The sequence below is a fragment of the Habropoda laboriosa genome, unplaced genomic scaffold (assembly GCF_001263275.1).
Source record: "Habropoda laboriosa isolate 0110345459 unplaced genomic scaffold, ASM126327v1 scaffold175, whole genome shotgun sequence".
Taxonomy (NCBI): domain Eukaryota; kingdom Metazoa; phylum Arthropoda; class Insecta; order Hymenoptera; family Apidae; genus Habropoda; species Habropoda laboriosa.
This window is the reverse complement of record NW_017100347.1, coordinates 78468-91751: the sequence shown is the minus strand read 5'-3', so window position 1 is coordinate 91751 and position 13284 is coordinate 78468. Positions and strand designations below refer to the sequence as shown.

General features: G+C 37.4%; 1 protein-coding gene across 1 annotated transcript in view; it reads right to left on the bottom strand.

Annotated features, from left to right (window-relative positions):
* LOC108574601 (endocuticle structural glycoprotein SgAbd-1-like) overlaps positions 1 to 10969 on the bottom strand; it is a 13865-nt gene extending 2896 nt beyond the window's left edge. The window contains exons 1-2 of the mRNA XM_017937220.1: positions 10898 to 10969; positions 972 to 1105 (exon numbers count right to left, since the gene is read on the bottom strand). Coding sequence (XP_017792709.1) covers positions 972 to 1105; positions 10898 to 10912 — 149 coding nt within the window. The 5' untranslated portion in view covers positions 10913 to 10969. The remainder of the gene's footprint in view (positions 1 to 971; positions 1106 to 10897) is intronic.
* Positions 10970 to 13284: the final 2315 nt, after the last annotated feature.

Below are 13284 nucleotides of genomic sequence, written 5' to 3'. Positions count from 1 at the left end.
TTACCTTGAAAGTTGAAATTACAACAGCTTTCCATTATCTCTCACATAATTAACTATCTCGTCAAAATTTGATGTACATATAAACACTTTTACACAATTTCTTCACTGTTTAAACAAACTTTGTAACGTTTTGTAGAGATTTAAAGGAAAAGTGACTGAATGAGCGAAAATTGAAAATCATCGATAATTATCAATTATCGAAGTGTGTTGCAAAGAAAGGTAATTGATAGAAAAACATACAGCCAGGCAGTTGTCACTCCTACCTATGAATAACAATGTACTTATGCAGAACAAGAGATTACCGTGGGCGACAATTGCGAATTACGTAAATGAGCCGGTGCCATTGGACTCGGATACTTGTTATACTCTGCGCATTGTCTTCAACATCTGTGATTACTTCGCTCGTTGTACATTCACGTGTTAGCAACGAACGAAGGTCTCGTTGAGGCTCGTTATACCGCGCAGTGTTCAGCGAACACTTCAACTTTAGATTCGATTCTCTTTCTGTACTTTTCGCAAATGAATTTATGCCAATTTGGGAAATGAATTATGCAAAATTGCATTTCCGTAGTAGTTTCCAAACTTTATGTTAAACCTTTCAAGTGAAAGGTTTCGAATGAAATTACAATTGTAACGTGTCTTTTATTCGTTTAAAGTTTCAATTAAAAGTTCTGAAAAATTGAAATTCTTGGGCATGTGAAAATTCGTAAAAATGAGTCTTTAAGTTTGATACCGCATTTTTTACGAAAAGTAGCAAAATTTATTTGTTCTCGAATTTCACGATGAAGATTTTTATGCAATTTCTTTCTTTTGTATTTTTGTCCTTTTATGTTTCTTTTACTCTTCTTCTATTATTCTGAATTATTTCTGTTTTTTTTTTTTATGTGTTTTTGTTGGTAACTGTAGCAAGTAACGAGGTGTGCTTGTCGCGTTACTTTTTTCAGGTAATATTTCTGGTACCGTAAACTTACTTATTGACGTAAGTGCCATCAAAGTTGACTTCAAGCTGCTGTGATGTGATCACCGCATCTTTGTCAGCGCCACTGGAAGGTCGTTGAGGTGCGCCTAATGTCCCTGTCGTACAAAGTACGACAGCCACCAACACCTGGAACAATTTTCTCCTCGTCAGAACGACAGTAATAGTAAAAAAAATATATTCAATTTTCATAACGAATCATAACGATAATAATAAAAAAAAATATATATTCAATTTTCAGAACGACGAATTAAAAAAAATATATTCAATTCTCATAACGAATCGGAACGACAATAATAAAAAAAATTCAAATCTAAGAAAACTTCCAATGGAATAACTTTTCAAATATTAAATCGTCTCTCATGAAAAAAAGATGAAACGACACTGGTTGCATAACGGACATGATATACTGCGAAAAATCACGCACTCTAAGCCTACATTAATCTCAATTGCCTTAATCACGAGGTACTATCGCGACAGGAACGTCGTTTCGTGAAAAAAAAACATATTACAAGGATTCTTCAGATTCCGAGGTGTAAATTACACCGAAAAAGCGAACAATTGTACTAATAATCAGCGTATATTTATAATTTGCTTAATTAACAAGTGTTTTCACGACATATATAACGAAGTCCAACAAAGCTCGATTCTTTTCCTCGATCTTGAAATTATCACAACTGCAACATCGTGTACTGCACACATACTCGAGATAAAGACGTGAAATAGAGACACTAGACGACAAATTAGAAGCAAATATATTTCACAGAGCCATTCATTATTTGGGTATTTTGCAATTACCAGAAACACAAAATGGGAAAAAGAAAACTCTTGAGCACAACAGTGAAATATTTATAGTTTCCTGTCGACACAACGGAATCGTCAAATTGAAACTTTTATCCACCCGTTTCAATGAAATGTCGAGCGTTACAATAGCGTCGTCTCACTGTGCGCCGCGCGGCGTCGATCTTGAATAGGCGTCGAGCGGAATTCTCGCCAATTAAGCTTAATTGGAATGCAAGTTTTTAACCCCGTCTTTCGTGACCGACGATCACAGGTAGCGCCTGGGAAATCCGTGGACCGTAAGATGTGCCGAGCCCTAACACCGTTCCCGAAACCTTTTGCGTTCAAATATTCATAGAATCCGTGAAAGTCTTAGCCGTAGATGGCGTGGCGCTGTGTGGAACGACTGCAAAGGGCAAGAGAAGATGATAATGCCCAGAGAGACTGCACGACGCGGTTACATCAGTTGCAAATGACATTATGAAATACAACGTAATGGCAGAATGAAAGTGGTATCCGTATAATATGCGACGCTTTTTTTTTTTACCTCCGCACGACCGTGGAACGTGTAATTTCATTCAAGAGACCTCATCCAGCAGTGAATCTGCCCCCGAGAAAAATGTTTGCACCCTAAATGTCAGTGTAATCGGATGGATCACTTTTCACTCGGTGACTTTTCGTCTACGATAGGTGTTACGCGGAGAGATAAGTTAAAGGTTCGTCGTTCACATTTTCAATTTTTCTGGCTACATACATTACATTCTTCGTTTCCCTGTTTAGTATCAAATGGACGCAAGCAATGGTAGTATAGGAACCGACGGAAAAATATTGATGGACCCCCAACCGGGAATCGAACCCGGGACCTTCGGCTTAGCAAGCCGAGGCTTTGCGCGCTACGCCAACCACTCCCCCTGTATTCTCTCCTGCCGGTTTCCTATTTGGGTATAGAGGCCCCGATACTATACTCGGCCATCCTGAACTGACATTCGCCCTCGAATGTCCTCAGTGCAACACAACTCAACACTTTCGGGCACACTCTCCCACACAGTGGCACACAGCCGAAACGACGCATTTTTGGGAAACGTGCAACCCTCGAGATGTTTTCATCTCACAGCGCCTGACTTCGTGCAGAGGTAGATGCCTCCATCCAGGACGAGCCCCCATATGTAGGAACCGACGACGGAAAAATATTGAGGGATCCAACGGGAATCGAACTCGGGACCTTCGGCTTAGCAAGCCGAGGCTTTGCGCGCTACGTCAACCACTCCCTCTGTATTGTCCCGTGTCGGTTTCCTATTTCATCTTCTGGGTGTATGGGAGGCCCTGATACTACAGTAGATATGTGTGTTTTTCATTGAGTGGAAGAAGTTTGATTAGAATGTAGTTTGGGTTGTATAATTTTGACAGAGAAAGTAGAATTCTATTTAGTATTGGGTTGTTGGGAAACCGTCGTATCTCTGTTTCTAATTGACACAGCGATAAATGTTAAAAGGTATTTTTCTCGTCAGTTCAAGGCGAATCCAACGCACTACCTAAATAATTCGTAAGATGAACAGGGTCGAATATAAGTCGAATTATAGTTTTTTAAGTGAAGCATGGATGTTGAATTTTTCGTGGCAACGCTCCACCGTAGAAAATATAGTTCGTCTTGGGAGTAATTTAAGGGGTACTTCGGATTTATCTTCGAATAACGAGTAAAATACCTTTTGGTTTTTATCACTGTCTCGATTAGAAATAGAGATACGATGGTTTGAATTTTTACACCCAATACGAAGAACAATAATTTGCATTTGTTTGTTTGGTAATTAAAGAAATGAAAAACGTGAACAGATATTTTTCGTTATGGTAAAAATATTTTGAGTAACGTTTTTTCTATCTACTTGCTGTATGGGAATTTTGTTCGTTTAATTTCTGTTACATTCTTCTTCTTCCTTAGTTTAATTGTTAATAAATGAAGGTAAATCGTTTTTTCTTGTACTAATAGTAAATATGTTTCCACATAAAATAACTTAAATATTGTTTATTCACTATTTTCTCTGTTGAAATTGTGCAACGCTAAATGAATTATAGATTGCTTATAATATACACCAATATTGAATCTAGCACTAATTCTTTATAAATTTGAAATTGATATTGTGGAGAGAAATGGTAATTTTAATGATAAAAAATTGCTAACTCTTTTCTGGAAATTTTTGTGTAACATTCAGTTCACCGTGATTCCAACATTTTGCTCAGTAGTGTACTATAACGTGTCCTTTAATCGTGAAAGAGAGATAATGCTTCGCGTACAAAATTATAATTGCAACTAATTAAAATTTACCGAATTTTGCTACTCGATTTTACTACAAATTTAATTTTAAAATAAAAATATCGTTTTACGTTTCACGCTTTTCCACCGTGAAACACAATTTCATGCAACATGCACCAAACTGTGTAAAGAAAAATTTTCGTTCTCCGATTATTGGCCAAAATTTTGGTAAAAATACGACAAAAATAGTTGCACCATTAACAAAAATTAATTTTAACTCCAACTCACGTTTCCATTTATAGACACAAGCTTACCAAACGTAGTTAATCCACGATACATTTCCTTTTCCCATCTAACACCGTATTAAAACGGTAAATAACTAACGAATGCACAGTCGGTGAATAAAAATCGTAAGTCAATGTGAAAAAACTGTACTTTTAAGTACGGTACGTACATAAATGACAAGGTAACCGTCTAATACTGTTACAGATCGGATTGCGCGACCATGCCCCCTAATCCAGCTCGTAACGCGTTTCTAATTACCAATCACGGAGAGCGGCGCGGCATCAATGGAACCTTATCCGCGACAGGATTTCATTCTCGTAACAATGTAATCGATATTTCGATTCTCCTTGACCGTATGACCGAGCTGGAACAAGCAATCGCTTCCTACGTGTCGTATTCGCCGGTACAGACAATAGAACGCGGAGAAGGCCAAACGAAGCCGGTCACCGGGTAAGAAGAAGAGAAGGAAGGAAACAGAGAGACCTAGCGGGGAATGCAACCAGACGTAAGAGTAAGTAGCACTTTATGCACAGATTTAAGAGTTGGTTAGCGCGAGGAATGCAGGCCTGATTTGATGGTTGTATCATTCTCCAACACCACCGATTTTCAACCTGTGTGCTGTGAGAGATTCACAGGTGTCTCCAAAATTTTTTAATGCAAATTGAGAAAGTTGAAAAAGTAACCGAAGAAAATATTCTTTTCTTTTGTTTTGTTATACTTTTTCGTTACTTTGGCGAAAAAATGTAATACATTTTTTACGGAGTTGTAGAATTTTAGTAATTAACCCCCTGCTGGCACCATTACGGTGACATTATTAACTTTATTCGAGAAAATAAAGCGAATCAACGGAATAAATGAAAATAAACAATTTCATAATAAATTTCGAATTTTTTCTTTTCGAAAGAAAGTTTCTGATTTTCCAAAGTTTCACTGCAAAAGTGAGAAGTGAAGAAAATTCTCGGAGCGTAAAGGGTTAATGTGTGTCGTGAGATAAAAGAGGTTAAAAATCGATGGTCTAGTATAATAGTAGAAATTGGGCACACTTATTGTCACTATTAGTTCAAGTGATAATATCGACGAATTGGATCGTGCAAAATTGCATAACAGGAGAGTGAGGTTAGGTGAGCGAAGCTAACCTCTCTTTGCTCCTGCGTGCCATTCTGTTCAGTATCAATTATTCAGTACTGGATTCCCCTCCAAAATTCCGCTCCAAAAAGTTCGTAAAGCGAATTTTAATACCTGTACTTAGTTCGTGAGGATTTTTCTCTCTTTGCTTCGACCCGAAATTGATCGTTCCACGTGTGATTCCTTGTCAGGCGTCACGTGTTACGCGACACGAGTAAAGGGGAATTCCCGGACCAATGCGAGAGATTCGTCTGTTTGTTCACACCGAAGTACGAAATTTTGCGCTGTCGTAACGAGTATTTCACGTTGATCTGCTGAATTCGGTGCCTTTTTTTTCTACGTTCTTCCTTGCTTTTACCTCACGAATTTGCAAACCGCCTGCGAAGAAAACGCGTCGAAAGGCGAAATAAATCCGCCAGCGGAGAAAACGCGTCGAAGCACGAGATAAATTCTCCAGCGGAGAAAACGCGCCTTAAAATGCAAAAAAAAAAAAATTGTCACAACTTGGCAGTCTTAAAAAAAATTTTCGCGTTGATGTGAACACACCGATCGCCTCAAAATATTTCGCGTTCATGTGAACACACCCACCGCCCCAAAATATTTCGCGCTGGTCTCCGCGTATTTCTCAACCCTTTCGCGACCAATGGAACGCAAACGGCCCACTTGAGTACTCTCGCGAAAAAATTGATCCGAATTTAGTATATCCATTTTAAATACGACAATCGGCAGATAAATGAAAAATTCTTGGGTCACGACAAGAGGGGTCGGTTTTAGGTTAACTCGACGCGGACGAATCGGTGTACATATCCGAAACGTTACAATTGTTTCGCGTGGCGAGTGGAAATGACAAAGCCCGAGAAAATTTCACAAGTGTTGCGCGGAGGAATAGAAGAGGAATTATGTACCCGGTGGCGGTAATAATGACGTGCCGCGTCCACCGGCTCTTCCCGCCGTGCAACGTGCAATCAGACAGATTACGAAAGAACCGGAGAGACGCGAAGGCGCATCTTCTTTTCATTCATAAGGTCAAACGATCATTGACAAGGGGGAGAGGCTGTTTGACAGATGCACCAACACGTCTCGATTATGCATGTTCTTTCGATTGTTCGTTTCGTTCCTACTTCTTCTGTTCCGAGGTGTTACTTCAGATTATGCGTGACACTGATTTTCAACAGGTATGCCGCGAGAGATCCACAGGTGTGTCTATGATTTTTCAACACGAGTTGAGAAAGTTGCAAAAGTAACGGAAAAAAGTATTCTTTTTTTTTTTAGAAAATTTGTCAAAAATGTATAACTTTTCGGTAGATGGACAAAAAAAATGTAGAATAATTTATGCGTGACAAAATCGTTGGTATGTGAGATTAGGATTGACACTGGAACAGTCGTATAGTGACACGGCACGTGTTCAAAATTTAGAAAGAAATGAAATTTGGAAATTTTGGATTTCATTTCGTAGAACTGACGAAGACAATCTAGGAAGTACTTTTTAACGAATTATTTCAAAAATTAAATTTGTAGCGTATAAATATCGATGACATGTGAATGGAAGTATTTTCACAGATTACTGATTTTTGATTATTTCTTTTCTCTATACACTTGTACACTGTGTGTACATTCGTTCCCTATTTACGTTATTTTTCCACGTTTTCCAGCCACTCGGTTAATACTTTGTTCGAAACATTTCATCCTTTGTAATCATCTGTGTGCACATTAAAACCAATTAAATCAACTTGGAAACAGCCTATAATTTCCTCGTCACGACAGCAACGTGCAATCCTTCGAAACCTCGCAAACGCGGAAGGATAACTTTACGCTATCTGAACTTACGAAAAATTTGATCAGTGACCTCGACAGGCTTGTCAAACTTAAAGAAAGAATGCTCAATCGAATTTCAATTTTGTCCCCTATATTGAGAAACGAAATTATCAAAAGTATCACACGAACTTTACTCAGAAGTGAAACAATTCTGACGCATACGTGTCGTCCTGAATTTCCAATTGTGACGTTCTGTGTGCCATTTATTCTTTGCTGTTCAACGAAGGCAAGTAACACTTCAAATAGACGAATTATTAAACAAAGAAAGAAGTCACAGAGTCTCTCGTTGAAAGTTTGAGATAATTGAAAGAAAAGAAGACACTGCAATTATTTTATTCAATATTCATCCGTTGGAAGTGTTACTTGGCTGAATTGAATAGCGGAGGAAAAATAGGACACGGAGGATGTCGCAGTTAGAATCCGCGGCGACACCTATGCGTACAAAAGTATTCGGGATCTCCCCGTTCGGTGTCACGCTTTATTCCGTTGCAATTGTCCTACCTCGAAGAAAAAGGTGTCGACACGAATGCGTCGTGATGCAATCCCGCTTGTCGTTCGTAGTTCGTAATTGTTATGATAATTCTATTCTTAATTTCACGCCCGTCCTCTGTTCCCTCGTTCGAATTCCGTTAATTTTGATTGTATGCAATCGCAACACCGATCATTAACGAAGATCTTCGAATGCCGACGCTGCCTTTTTCATCCTGCATCGAGAACGAAACGGCGATTTGGAAAAGGAGATACGAGCAGAGGAACGTATGAGAAGAATAATGAATAATACATCTGATCTATCCTTTCATAGAAATTTTTGTTCACTTTCGTTCGACTGTAACCGAGGAAATTTTGTAATTTAGAGGACTTTATGGGAATTTTTGTCCACTTTGATTCGACTGTAATTGAGGATTTTTGGAATTTAGAGGATTTTAGAGAAATTTTGTCCACTTCGATTCGATTATAAAAGAGGAATTTTTGGAATTTAGAGGATTTTAGAGAAATTTTGTCCACTTTGATTCGACTGTAATCCAGGAATTTTTGGAATGTAGAGGATTTTAGAGAAATTTTGTCCACTTTGATTCGACTGTAATCCAGGAATTTTTGGAATGTAGAGGATTTTAGAGAAATTTTGTCCACTTTGATTCGATTATAATCGAGGAATTTTTATTTTTCAGAAGATTTTGTAGAAATTTTGTCCACTTCGATTCGATTACAAAAGAGGAATTTTTATATTTCAGAAGAGTTTTCATTTAGAAAGATTTTGTACAAATTTTGGGTCACTTTGATTCGACTATAACCCAAGAATTTTTGTAATTTAGAAGATTTTTCATTTAGAAAGATTTCATACAAATTTTGTTCACTTTAATTCAGAAGATTTTACATTTCCAAAGGATTTTTCTAACAATTTTTCATTTCTAAAAATCTTTCCAATCATTCACAGAAATTTTCATCGGTCCTATATCAAACCTAGACATATTAAAAAAAACATGTATTATTTACACCGATAATACATTTAACAAGTACATTAAATTTTCACCAGCTTATTTTACACCTTCGATTCGACTAAAATTTCGCCGTGCATTTTGCACACCCGTTACAACTCGTTGATAAATAAATAAACAAAGGATAGCTGATATATTCTGTTACGAGAGTAAAATTTCTGAGAGCGGTTTGCCTCTTGCGAACTCAGTTAAAATGTCTCCGGCTCGGTGCTAATGAAGGAATAAAATCGTAATGAAAAAGACAAGTACTGCCATAGTGAAAAAGTGATATCTACCGTACAAGTAACATAACGGTAATAACGAAGTTATATGGACAGGTAATCGGTTTTAAAATTATCCTGATGCAACAGCAGCGTAATTCAAAAGTTACACACAAGAGGTGAAAGAAAAATAATATCTTCTGTCAATATGCAAGTTTCGAAATTTCATAGCGAAACGGACTTCCAACGATGGGAAAAAAGAATCTTTCGAAGAACTTTGGATATAAAATGCTTATCATAATCGATTAGAATAAAATTTTAACAAAGTGAAAAATTTATCGACGCAATTCGATTTGTTCTATTTTATCAGAATTAAAAGACACTTTTTTGCTGTCGAGAAGAATTTGAGAAAAAATTGTTTCTTTTTGCGAAATTACACGTGTAATTTGAAATATCACAGAAACACGAGGAAAACGTTGATTCAATCGCGATACATTCGGTAAAATATCAAATTTCAAAGTGTAAATTTTCACATCGAAGAGAATATATCACGATTGTACTTTCACGTTTCCTCTTTTTTCTTCCTTTTCAAAACGTATATCAATAAAAAGAAAAAAAACCCGCTTCGCGTTGACGCGTTACACGTGTATTTCGTGTTTATCTCGCGCGTTTTATCCCGGTGAATTTCAAAGCAGCGCCGCGAATAAAACGAAACATTATCGCATTCGTGCAATACGAAGTGATGACACAAAATGAGAGAAAAAATAGGAGAAGTAGAGGCGAGGTGAAACTGGTACGATACAAAATGTGCTCTGTTACATCATTCGGAGCAGACTTTGAAACACTTCTCCACGTGCACTGTTTGTATTTCACTTGTAACAGCTGTCATCACTGAAACAGCTATTCAATGACATGCTATTCTCAAATCAATTCTATAACTTTTCTCCAGTAACCACAAAATATGACAAAAAATTACATGGAAATACAAAAAAAAAAACAATTCTAAATTACTTCAATTGGTATTTAAAAAATAATTATTTCTTCACCTGTGTAAAAAGAGCTACGTTCAATGCAATGAGATACTATTCTCAAATCACTCCCCCAACTTTTCTCCAGTAACCACAAAATTTAACAGAAAATCACATAGTAATAAAAAAAAGCAATTCTAGATTACTTCAATTGGTATTTAAAAAATTTCTTCACCTGTGTAAAAAAAGCTACGTTCAATGCAATGAGATACTATTCTCAAATCACTCCCCCAACTTTTCTCCAGTAACCACAAAATTTAACAGAAAATCACATAGTAATAAAAAAAAGCAATTCTAGATTACTTCAATTGGTATTTAAAAAATTTCTTCACCTGTGTAAAAAAAGCTACGTTCAATGCAATGACATAATATTCTCAAATCACTACCCCAACTTTTCTCCAGTAACCACAAAATTTGACAGAAAATCACATAGTAATAAAAAAAAGCAATTCTAGATTACTTCAATTGGTATTTAAAAAATTTCTTCACCTGTGTAAAAAAAGCTACGTTCAACGCAATGACTGTTATCACTAGCACGTTAACCATAAAATTTAGCAGAAAAATGCACGAAAACGTAAAAAGAACCAATTCCAGATTACATCAAGCGACATTTAAAAAACAATTCCTTGACCCGTGCAAAAAGAAGAAACCGTCGATTTTCCCAAACCTTCCTTTACATACGTACACCTACCGAACGTATCCGAAGAATTGAACGCGAGAGACGAACAACGAAACTCATCCGAGAAACAGCGAATATTTTCCCCGGGTAACGAGCATAAACGAAATACACGTCCCGTGTGCTTTTATCACAGACGGTAATTCACGGTCGTGTCGTTGGCGTTCAGGCCTAAGAGTACTTACGGAGAGCCCCGGTGGCCGATGAAAACGGAGTCTCGCAGGCTACTACTAACCGGCCCCGCGTGTCTTACGAACTGAGTACCTACCTTGATAGTGAACATAATCTCTCTGTCACACGGACACCGGCGATGAAGCGGTTAGGATGCAGATGGGTTGGTACTTGTGCTTCTTCGTCAGATGCTTCGCCTCTTTATATACACGACCGTAGCAACGTGGTACAGTGAAAGGGGTCATCCCTGCCCTCTTCACAATGCACTTCTTCTGACCAGTGCATCTTCGGTAAAATATGCTCGGATGAACCGCGGATAGAGATTTTTCATCGTGACATCTGCGAAACGCGTAACGATGGACAGGTCACATTCGGCACGGTGAATTATTTCTGCGTCCTCACGGATGTCGCCGTCTTTATACCGCTCTTTTTCGCCTTATTTCGTATTCTTCTTCTTCTTCTTCTTCGCCTGCTAGATCCTCGTCCGAAAGAGCGCCGACGATCCGCAAAGTTCAGATATTCCGAGGAGGAAACAGGCGACGTAGAGGTGAGTAGGTGGGCTCCTTGCTCGTAGTTCAGGTGGAAGATTTTTTTCGAAGAATTTCACCGATGGAAAGAAGAACGGTTCGACGAATGTGGGATATTTGTGTGAATATGTTTTTGGATATTTTGCTTTTTTTTTTTTGGTTGTTCGCTCTACTCGACTGTTGCGGTTAATCAATGTTGATGTGCTAATTGGACGTTTAGGTTTGCTCAAACTTTCTTGCTTCGAAGGTAATCATCGAGCTTTTCGAACACCGAATTTGTGAAACTGTGAACCGGCACATATTGCGACACATATTGACAGAATCTTGTAAGTTTCTCATTTTGAATTGCTGCTATTGCCTGCAGTGCTTGCCTGTTCTTGTGTAATCTAATGGGAAAGCTACTCGTAACAGTAAATTAATAAATAAGTAAATGTAATCGACGAGTGTGCAATCTGGAAAATACAGTTTCGGTGAAATTGAGTTTGTCTAGTGGCGGTTTGATGCACAGGTGTAAAGGAAGAGGAAATTGAGGTTTCTTTTGGACGAAGTGAGAGCTTGAGATTGAACGAAATTAGGGGATGAAATTGAATTGGGTGGGAAAAATTGACGGATTCTGGAAAGATTAAACAAGAAGAAAAGACAAATAATGTCTTCTTTATTAATAAAAAAATCTTGAAGCAAAGTGAAACGTAATTTATCCGCGAAATATGCAGATAAATGCAACGTTAATAAATGACAAAACAGCTAAAAAAAATTAAAGAAGAAAATGGGAATGAATAAGGATTAGCAACTGAATATTGTAAAATACAAAAACAGACTTTTACTACTATACATGTATATATTTTTAATAATAATATTTCAATAATCGTACTATAAAATTGTACTATTTGTTCTTACTATTCATATTTTTCTAATACAATATTTCATTACTCATACTTTTCCAATATAATATTTTATCATTCATATTTTTCTAATACAATATTTTGTCATTCATATTTTTCCAATATAATATTTCGTTACTCATATTTTCCTAATCTCATCGCTCATATTTCCTCATATTTAAATTCTTTCATTTGCTCATTTACTGTCGCGTAGATTTGTCACACACACAATTCTCCCACTTCAACTGACATTGTCCGCAGCAATAACTGCGAACGCGAAACGCAGCAACGCAACGAGGAACGGAGATACAAGGAGGCAGAAGAGAAGTAGGAAGATAATTGGCATTTGTTACAAGGTTCTACCGGATGTTTCTTCAGAATTTTTACAAAATCGAAGAAAACAGGCTATCGTTGAATATATAAAGGGATGCAGTGTCTAGGTCATGTACAACTGTGTTCGCTTCGTCTCCTCCGGAGGACATCTTCGTTTCCTTGAATCATTTCTTCGTACACCATTCGCGGCGAGTTCGCATTGTGCCTGTACTACCGTACGAGTTGCACGGTGTCATTTATTAACATCGCATTTACATGACATAACATTAATTACACTTGTATCACGTTCGTACCACTTGGAAGTTCCGCAAAATTTCGTCTACACGCGATATTTATGAACTTTCTCGTGCGTTGGGCGCGGAAATAAAACTAGCATTACAACGGTAATTCTACACTCGTGCTTTCTATGAAACGTAATAATGCAAACTGTTCTTTCGCAATATGAAGAAAAAGCTTTGTCACAAGCAGTAGAAAATATCAGAACCAGAATTATTTCTTGTGACAATTATTTTCAACGTGACAAATTTTCTGAAAAATAATACTCGACGGTTCTTTTCTTCTTTCTGCGTTGAAAACTCGTTAAACAGAAATCTCGGATAATTGAGCAAGTGAAAGACTTTGATTGCTCGCTAAGTAGAATTATTTAAACGTTCGTTCTTCGAATTGAATTTTCTCAGAGCTTCGCCCGTTCAACGTGACAACTGCTAGTCGATTAGAAGTTCTCAGACGACGGTGGAAATGGA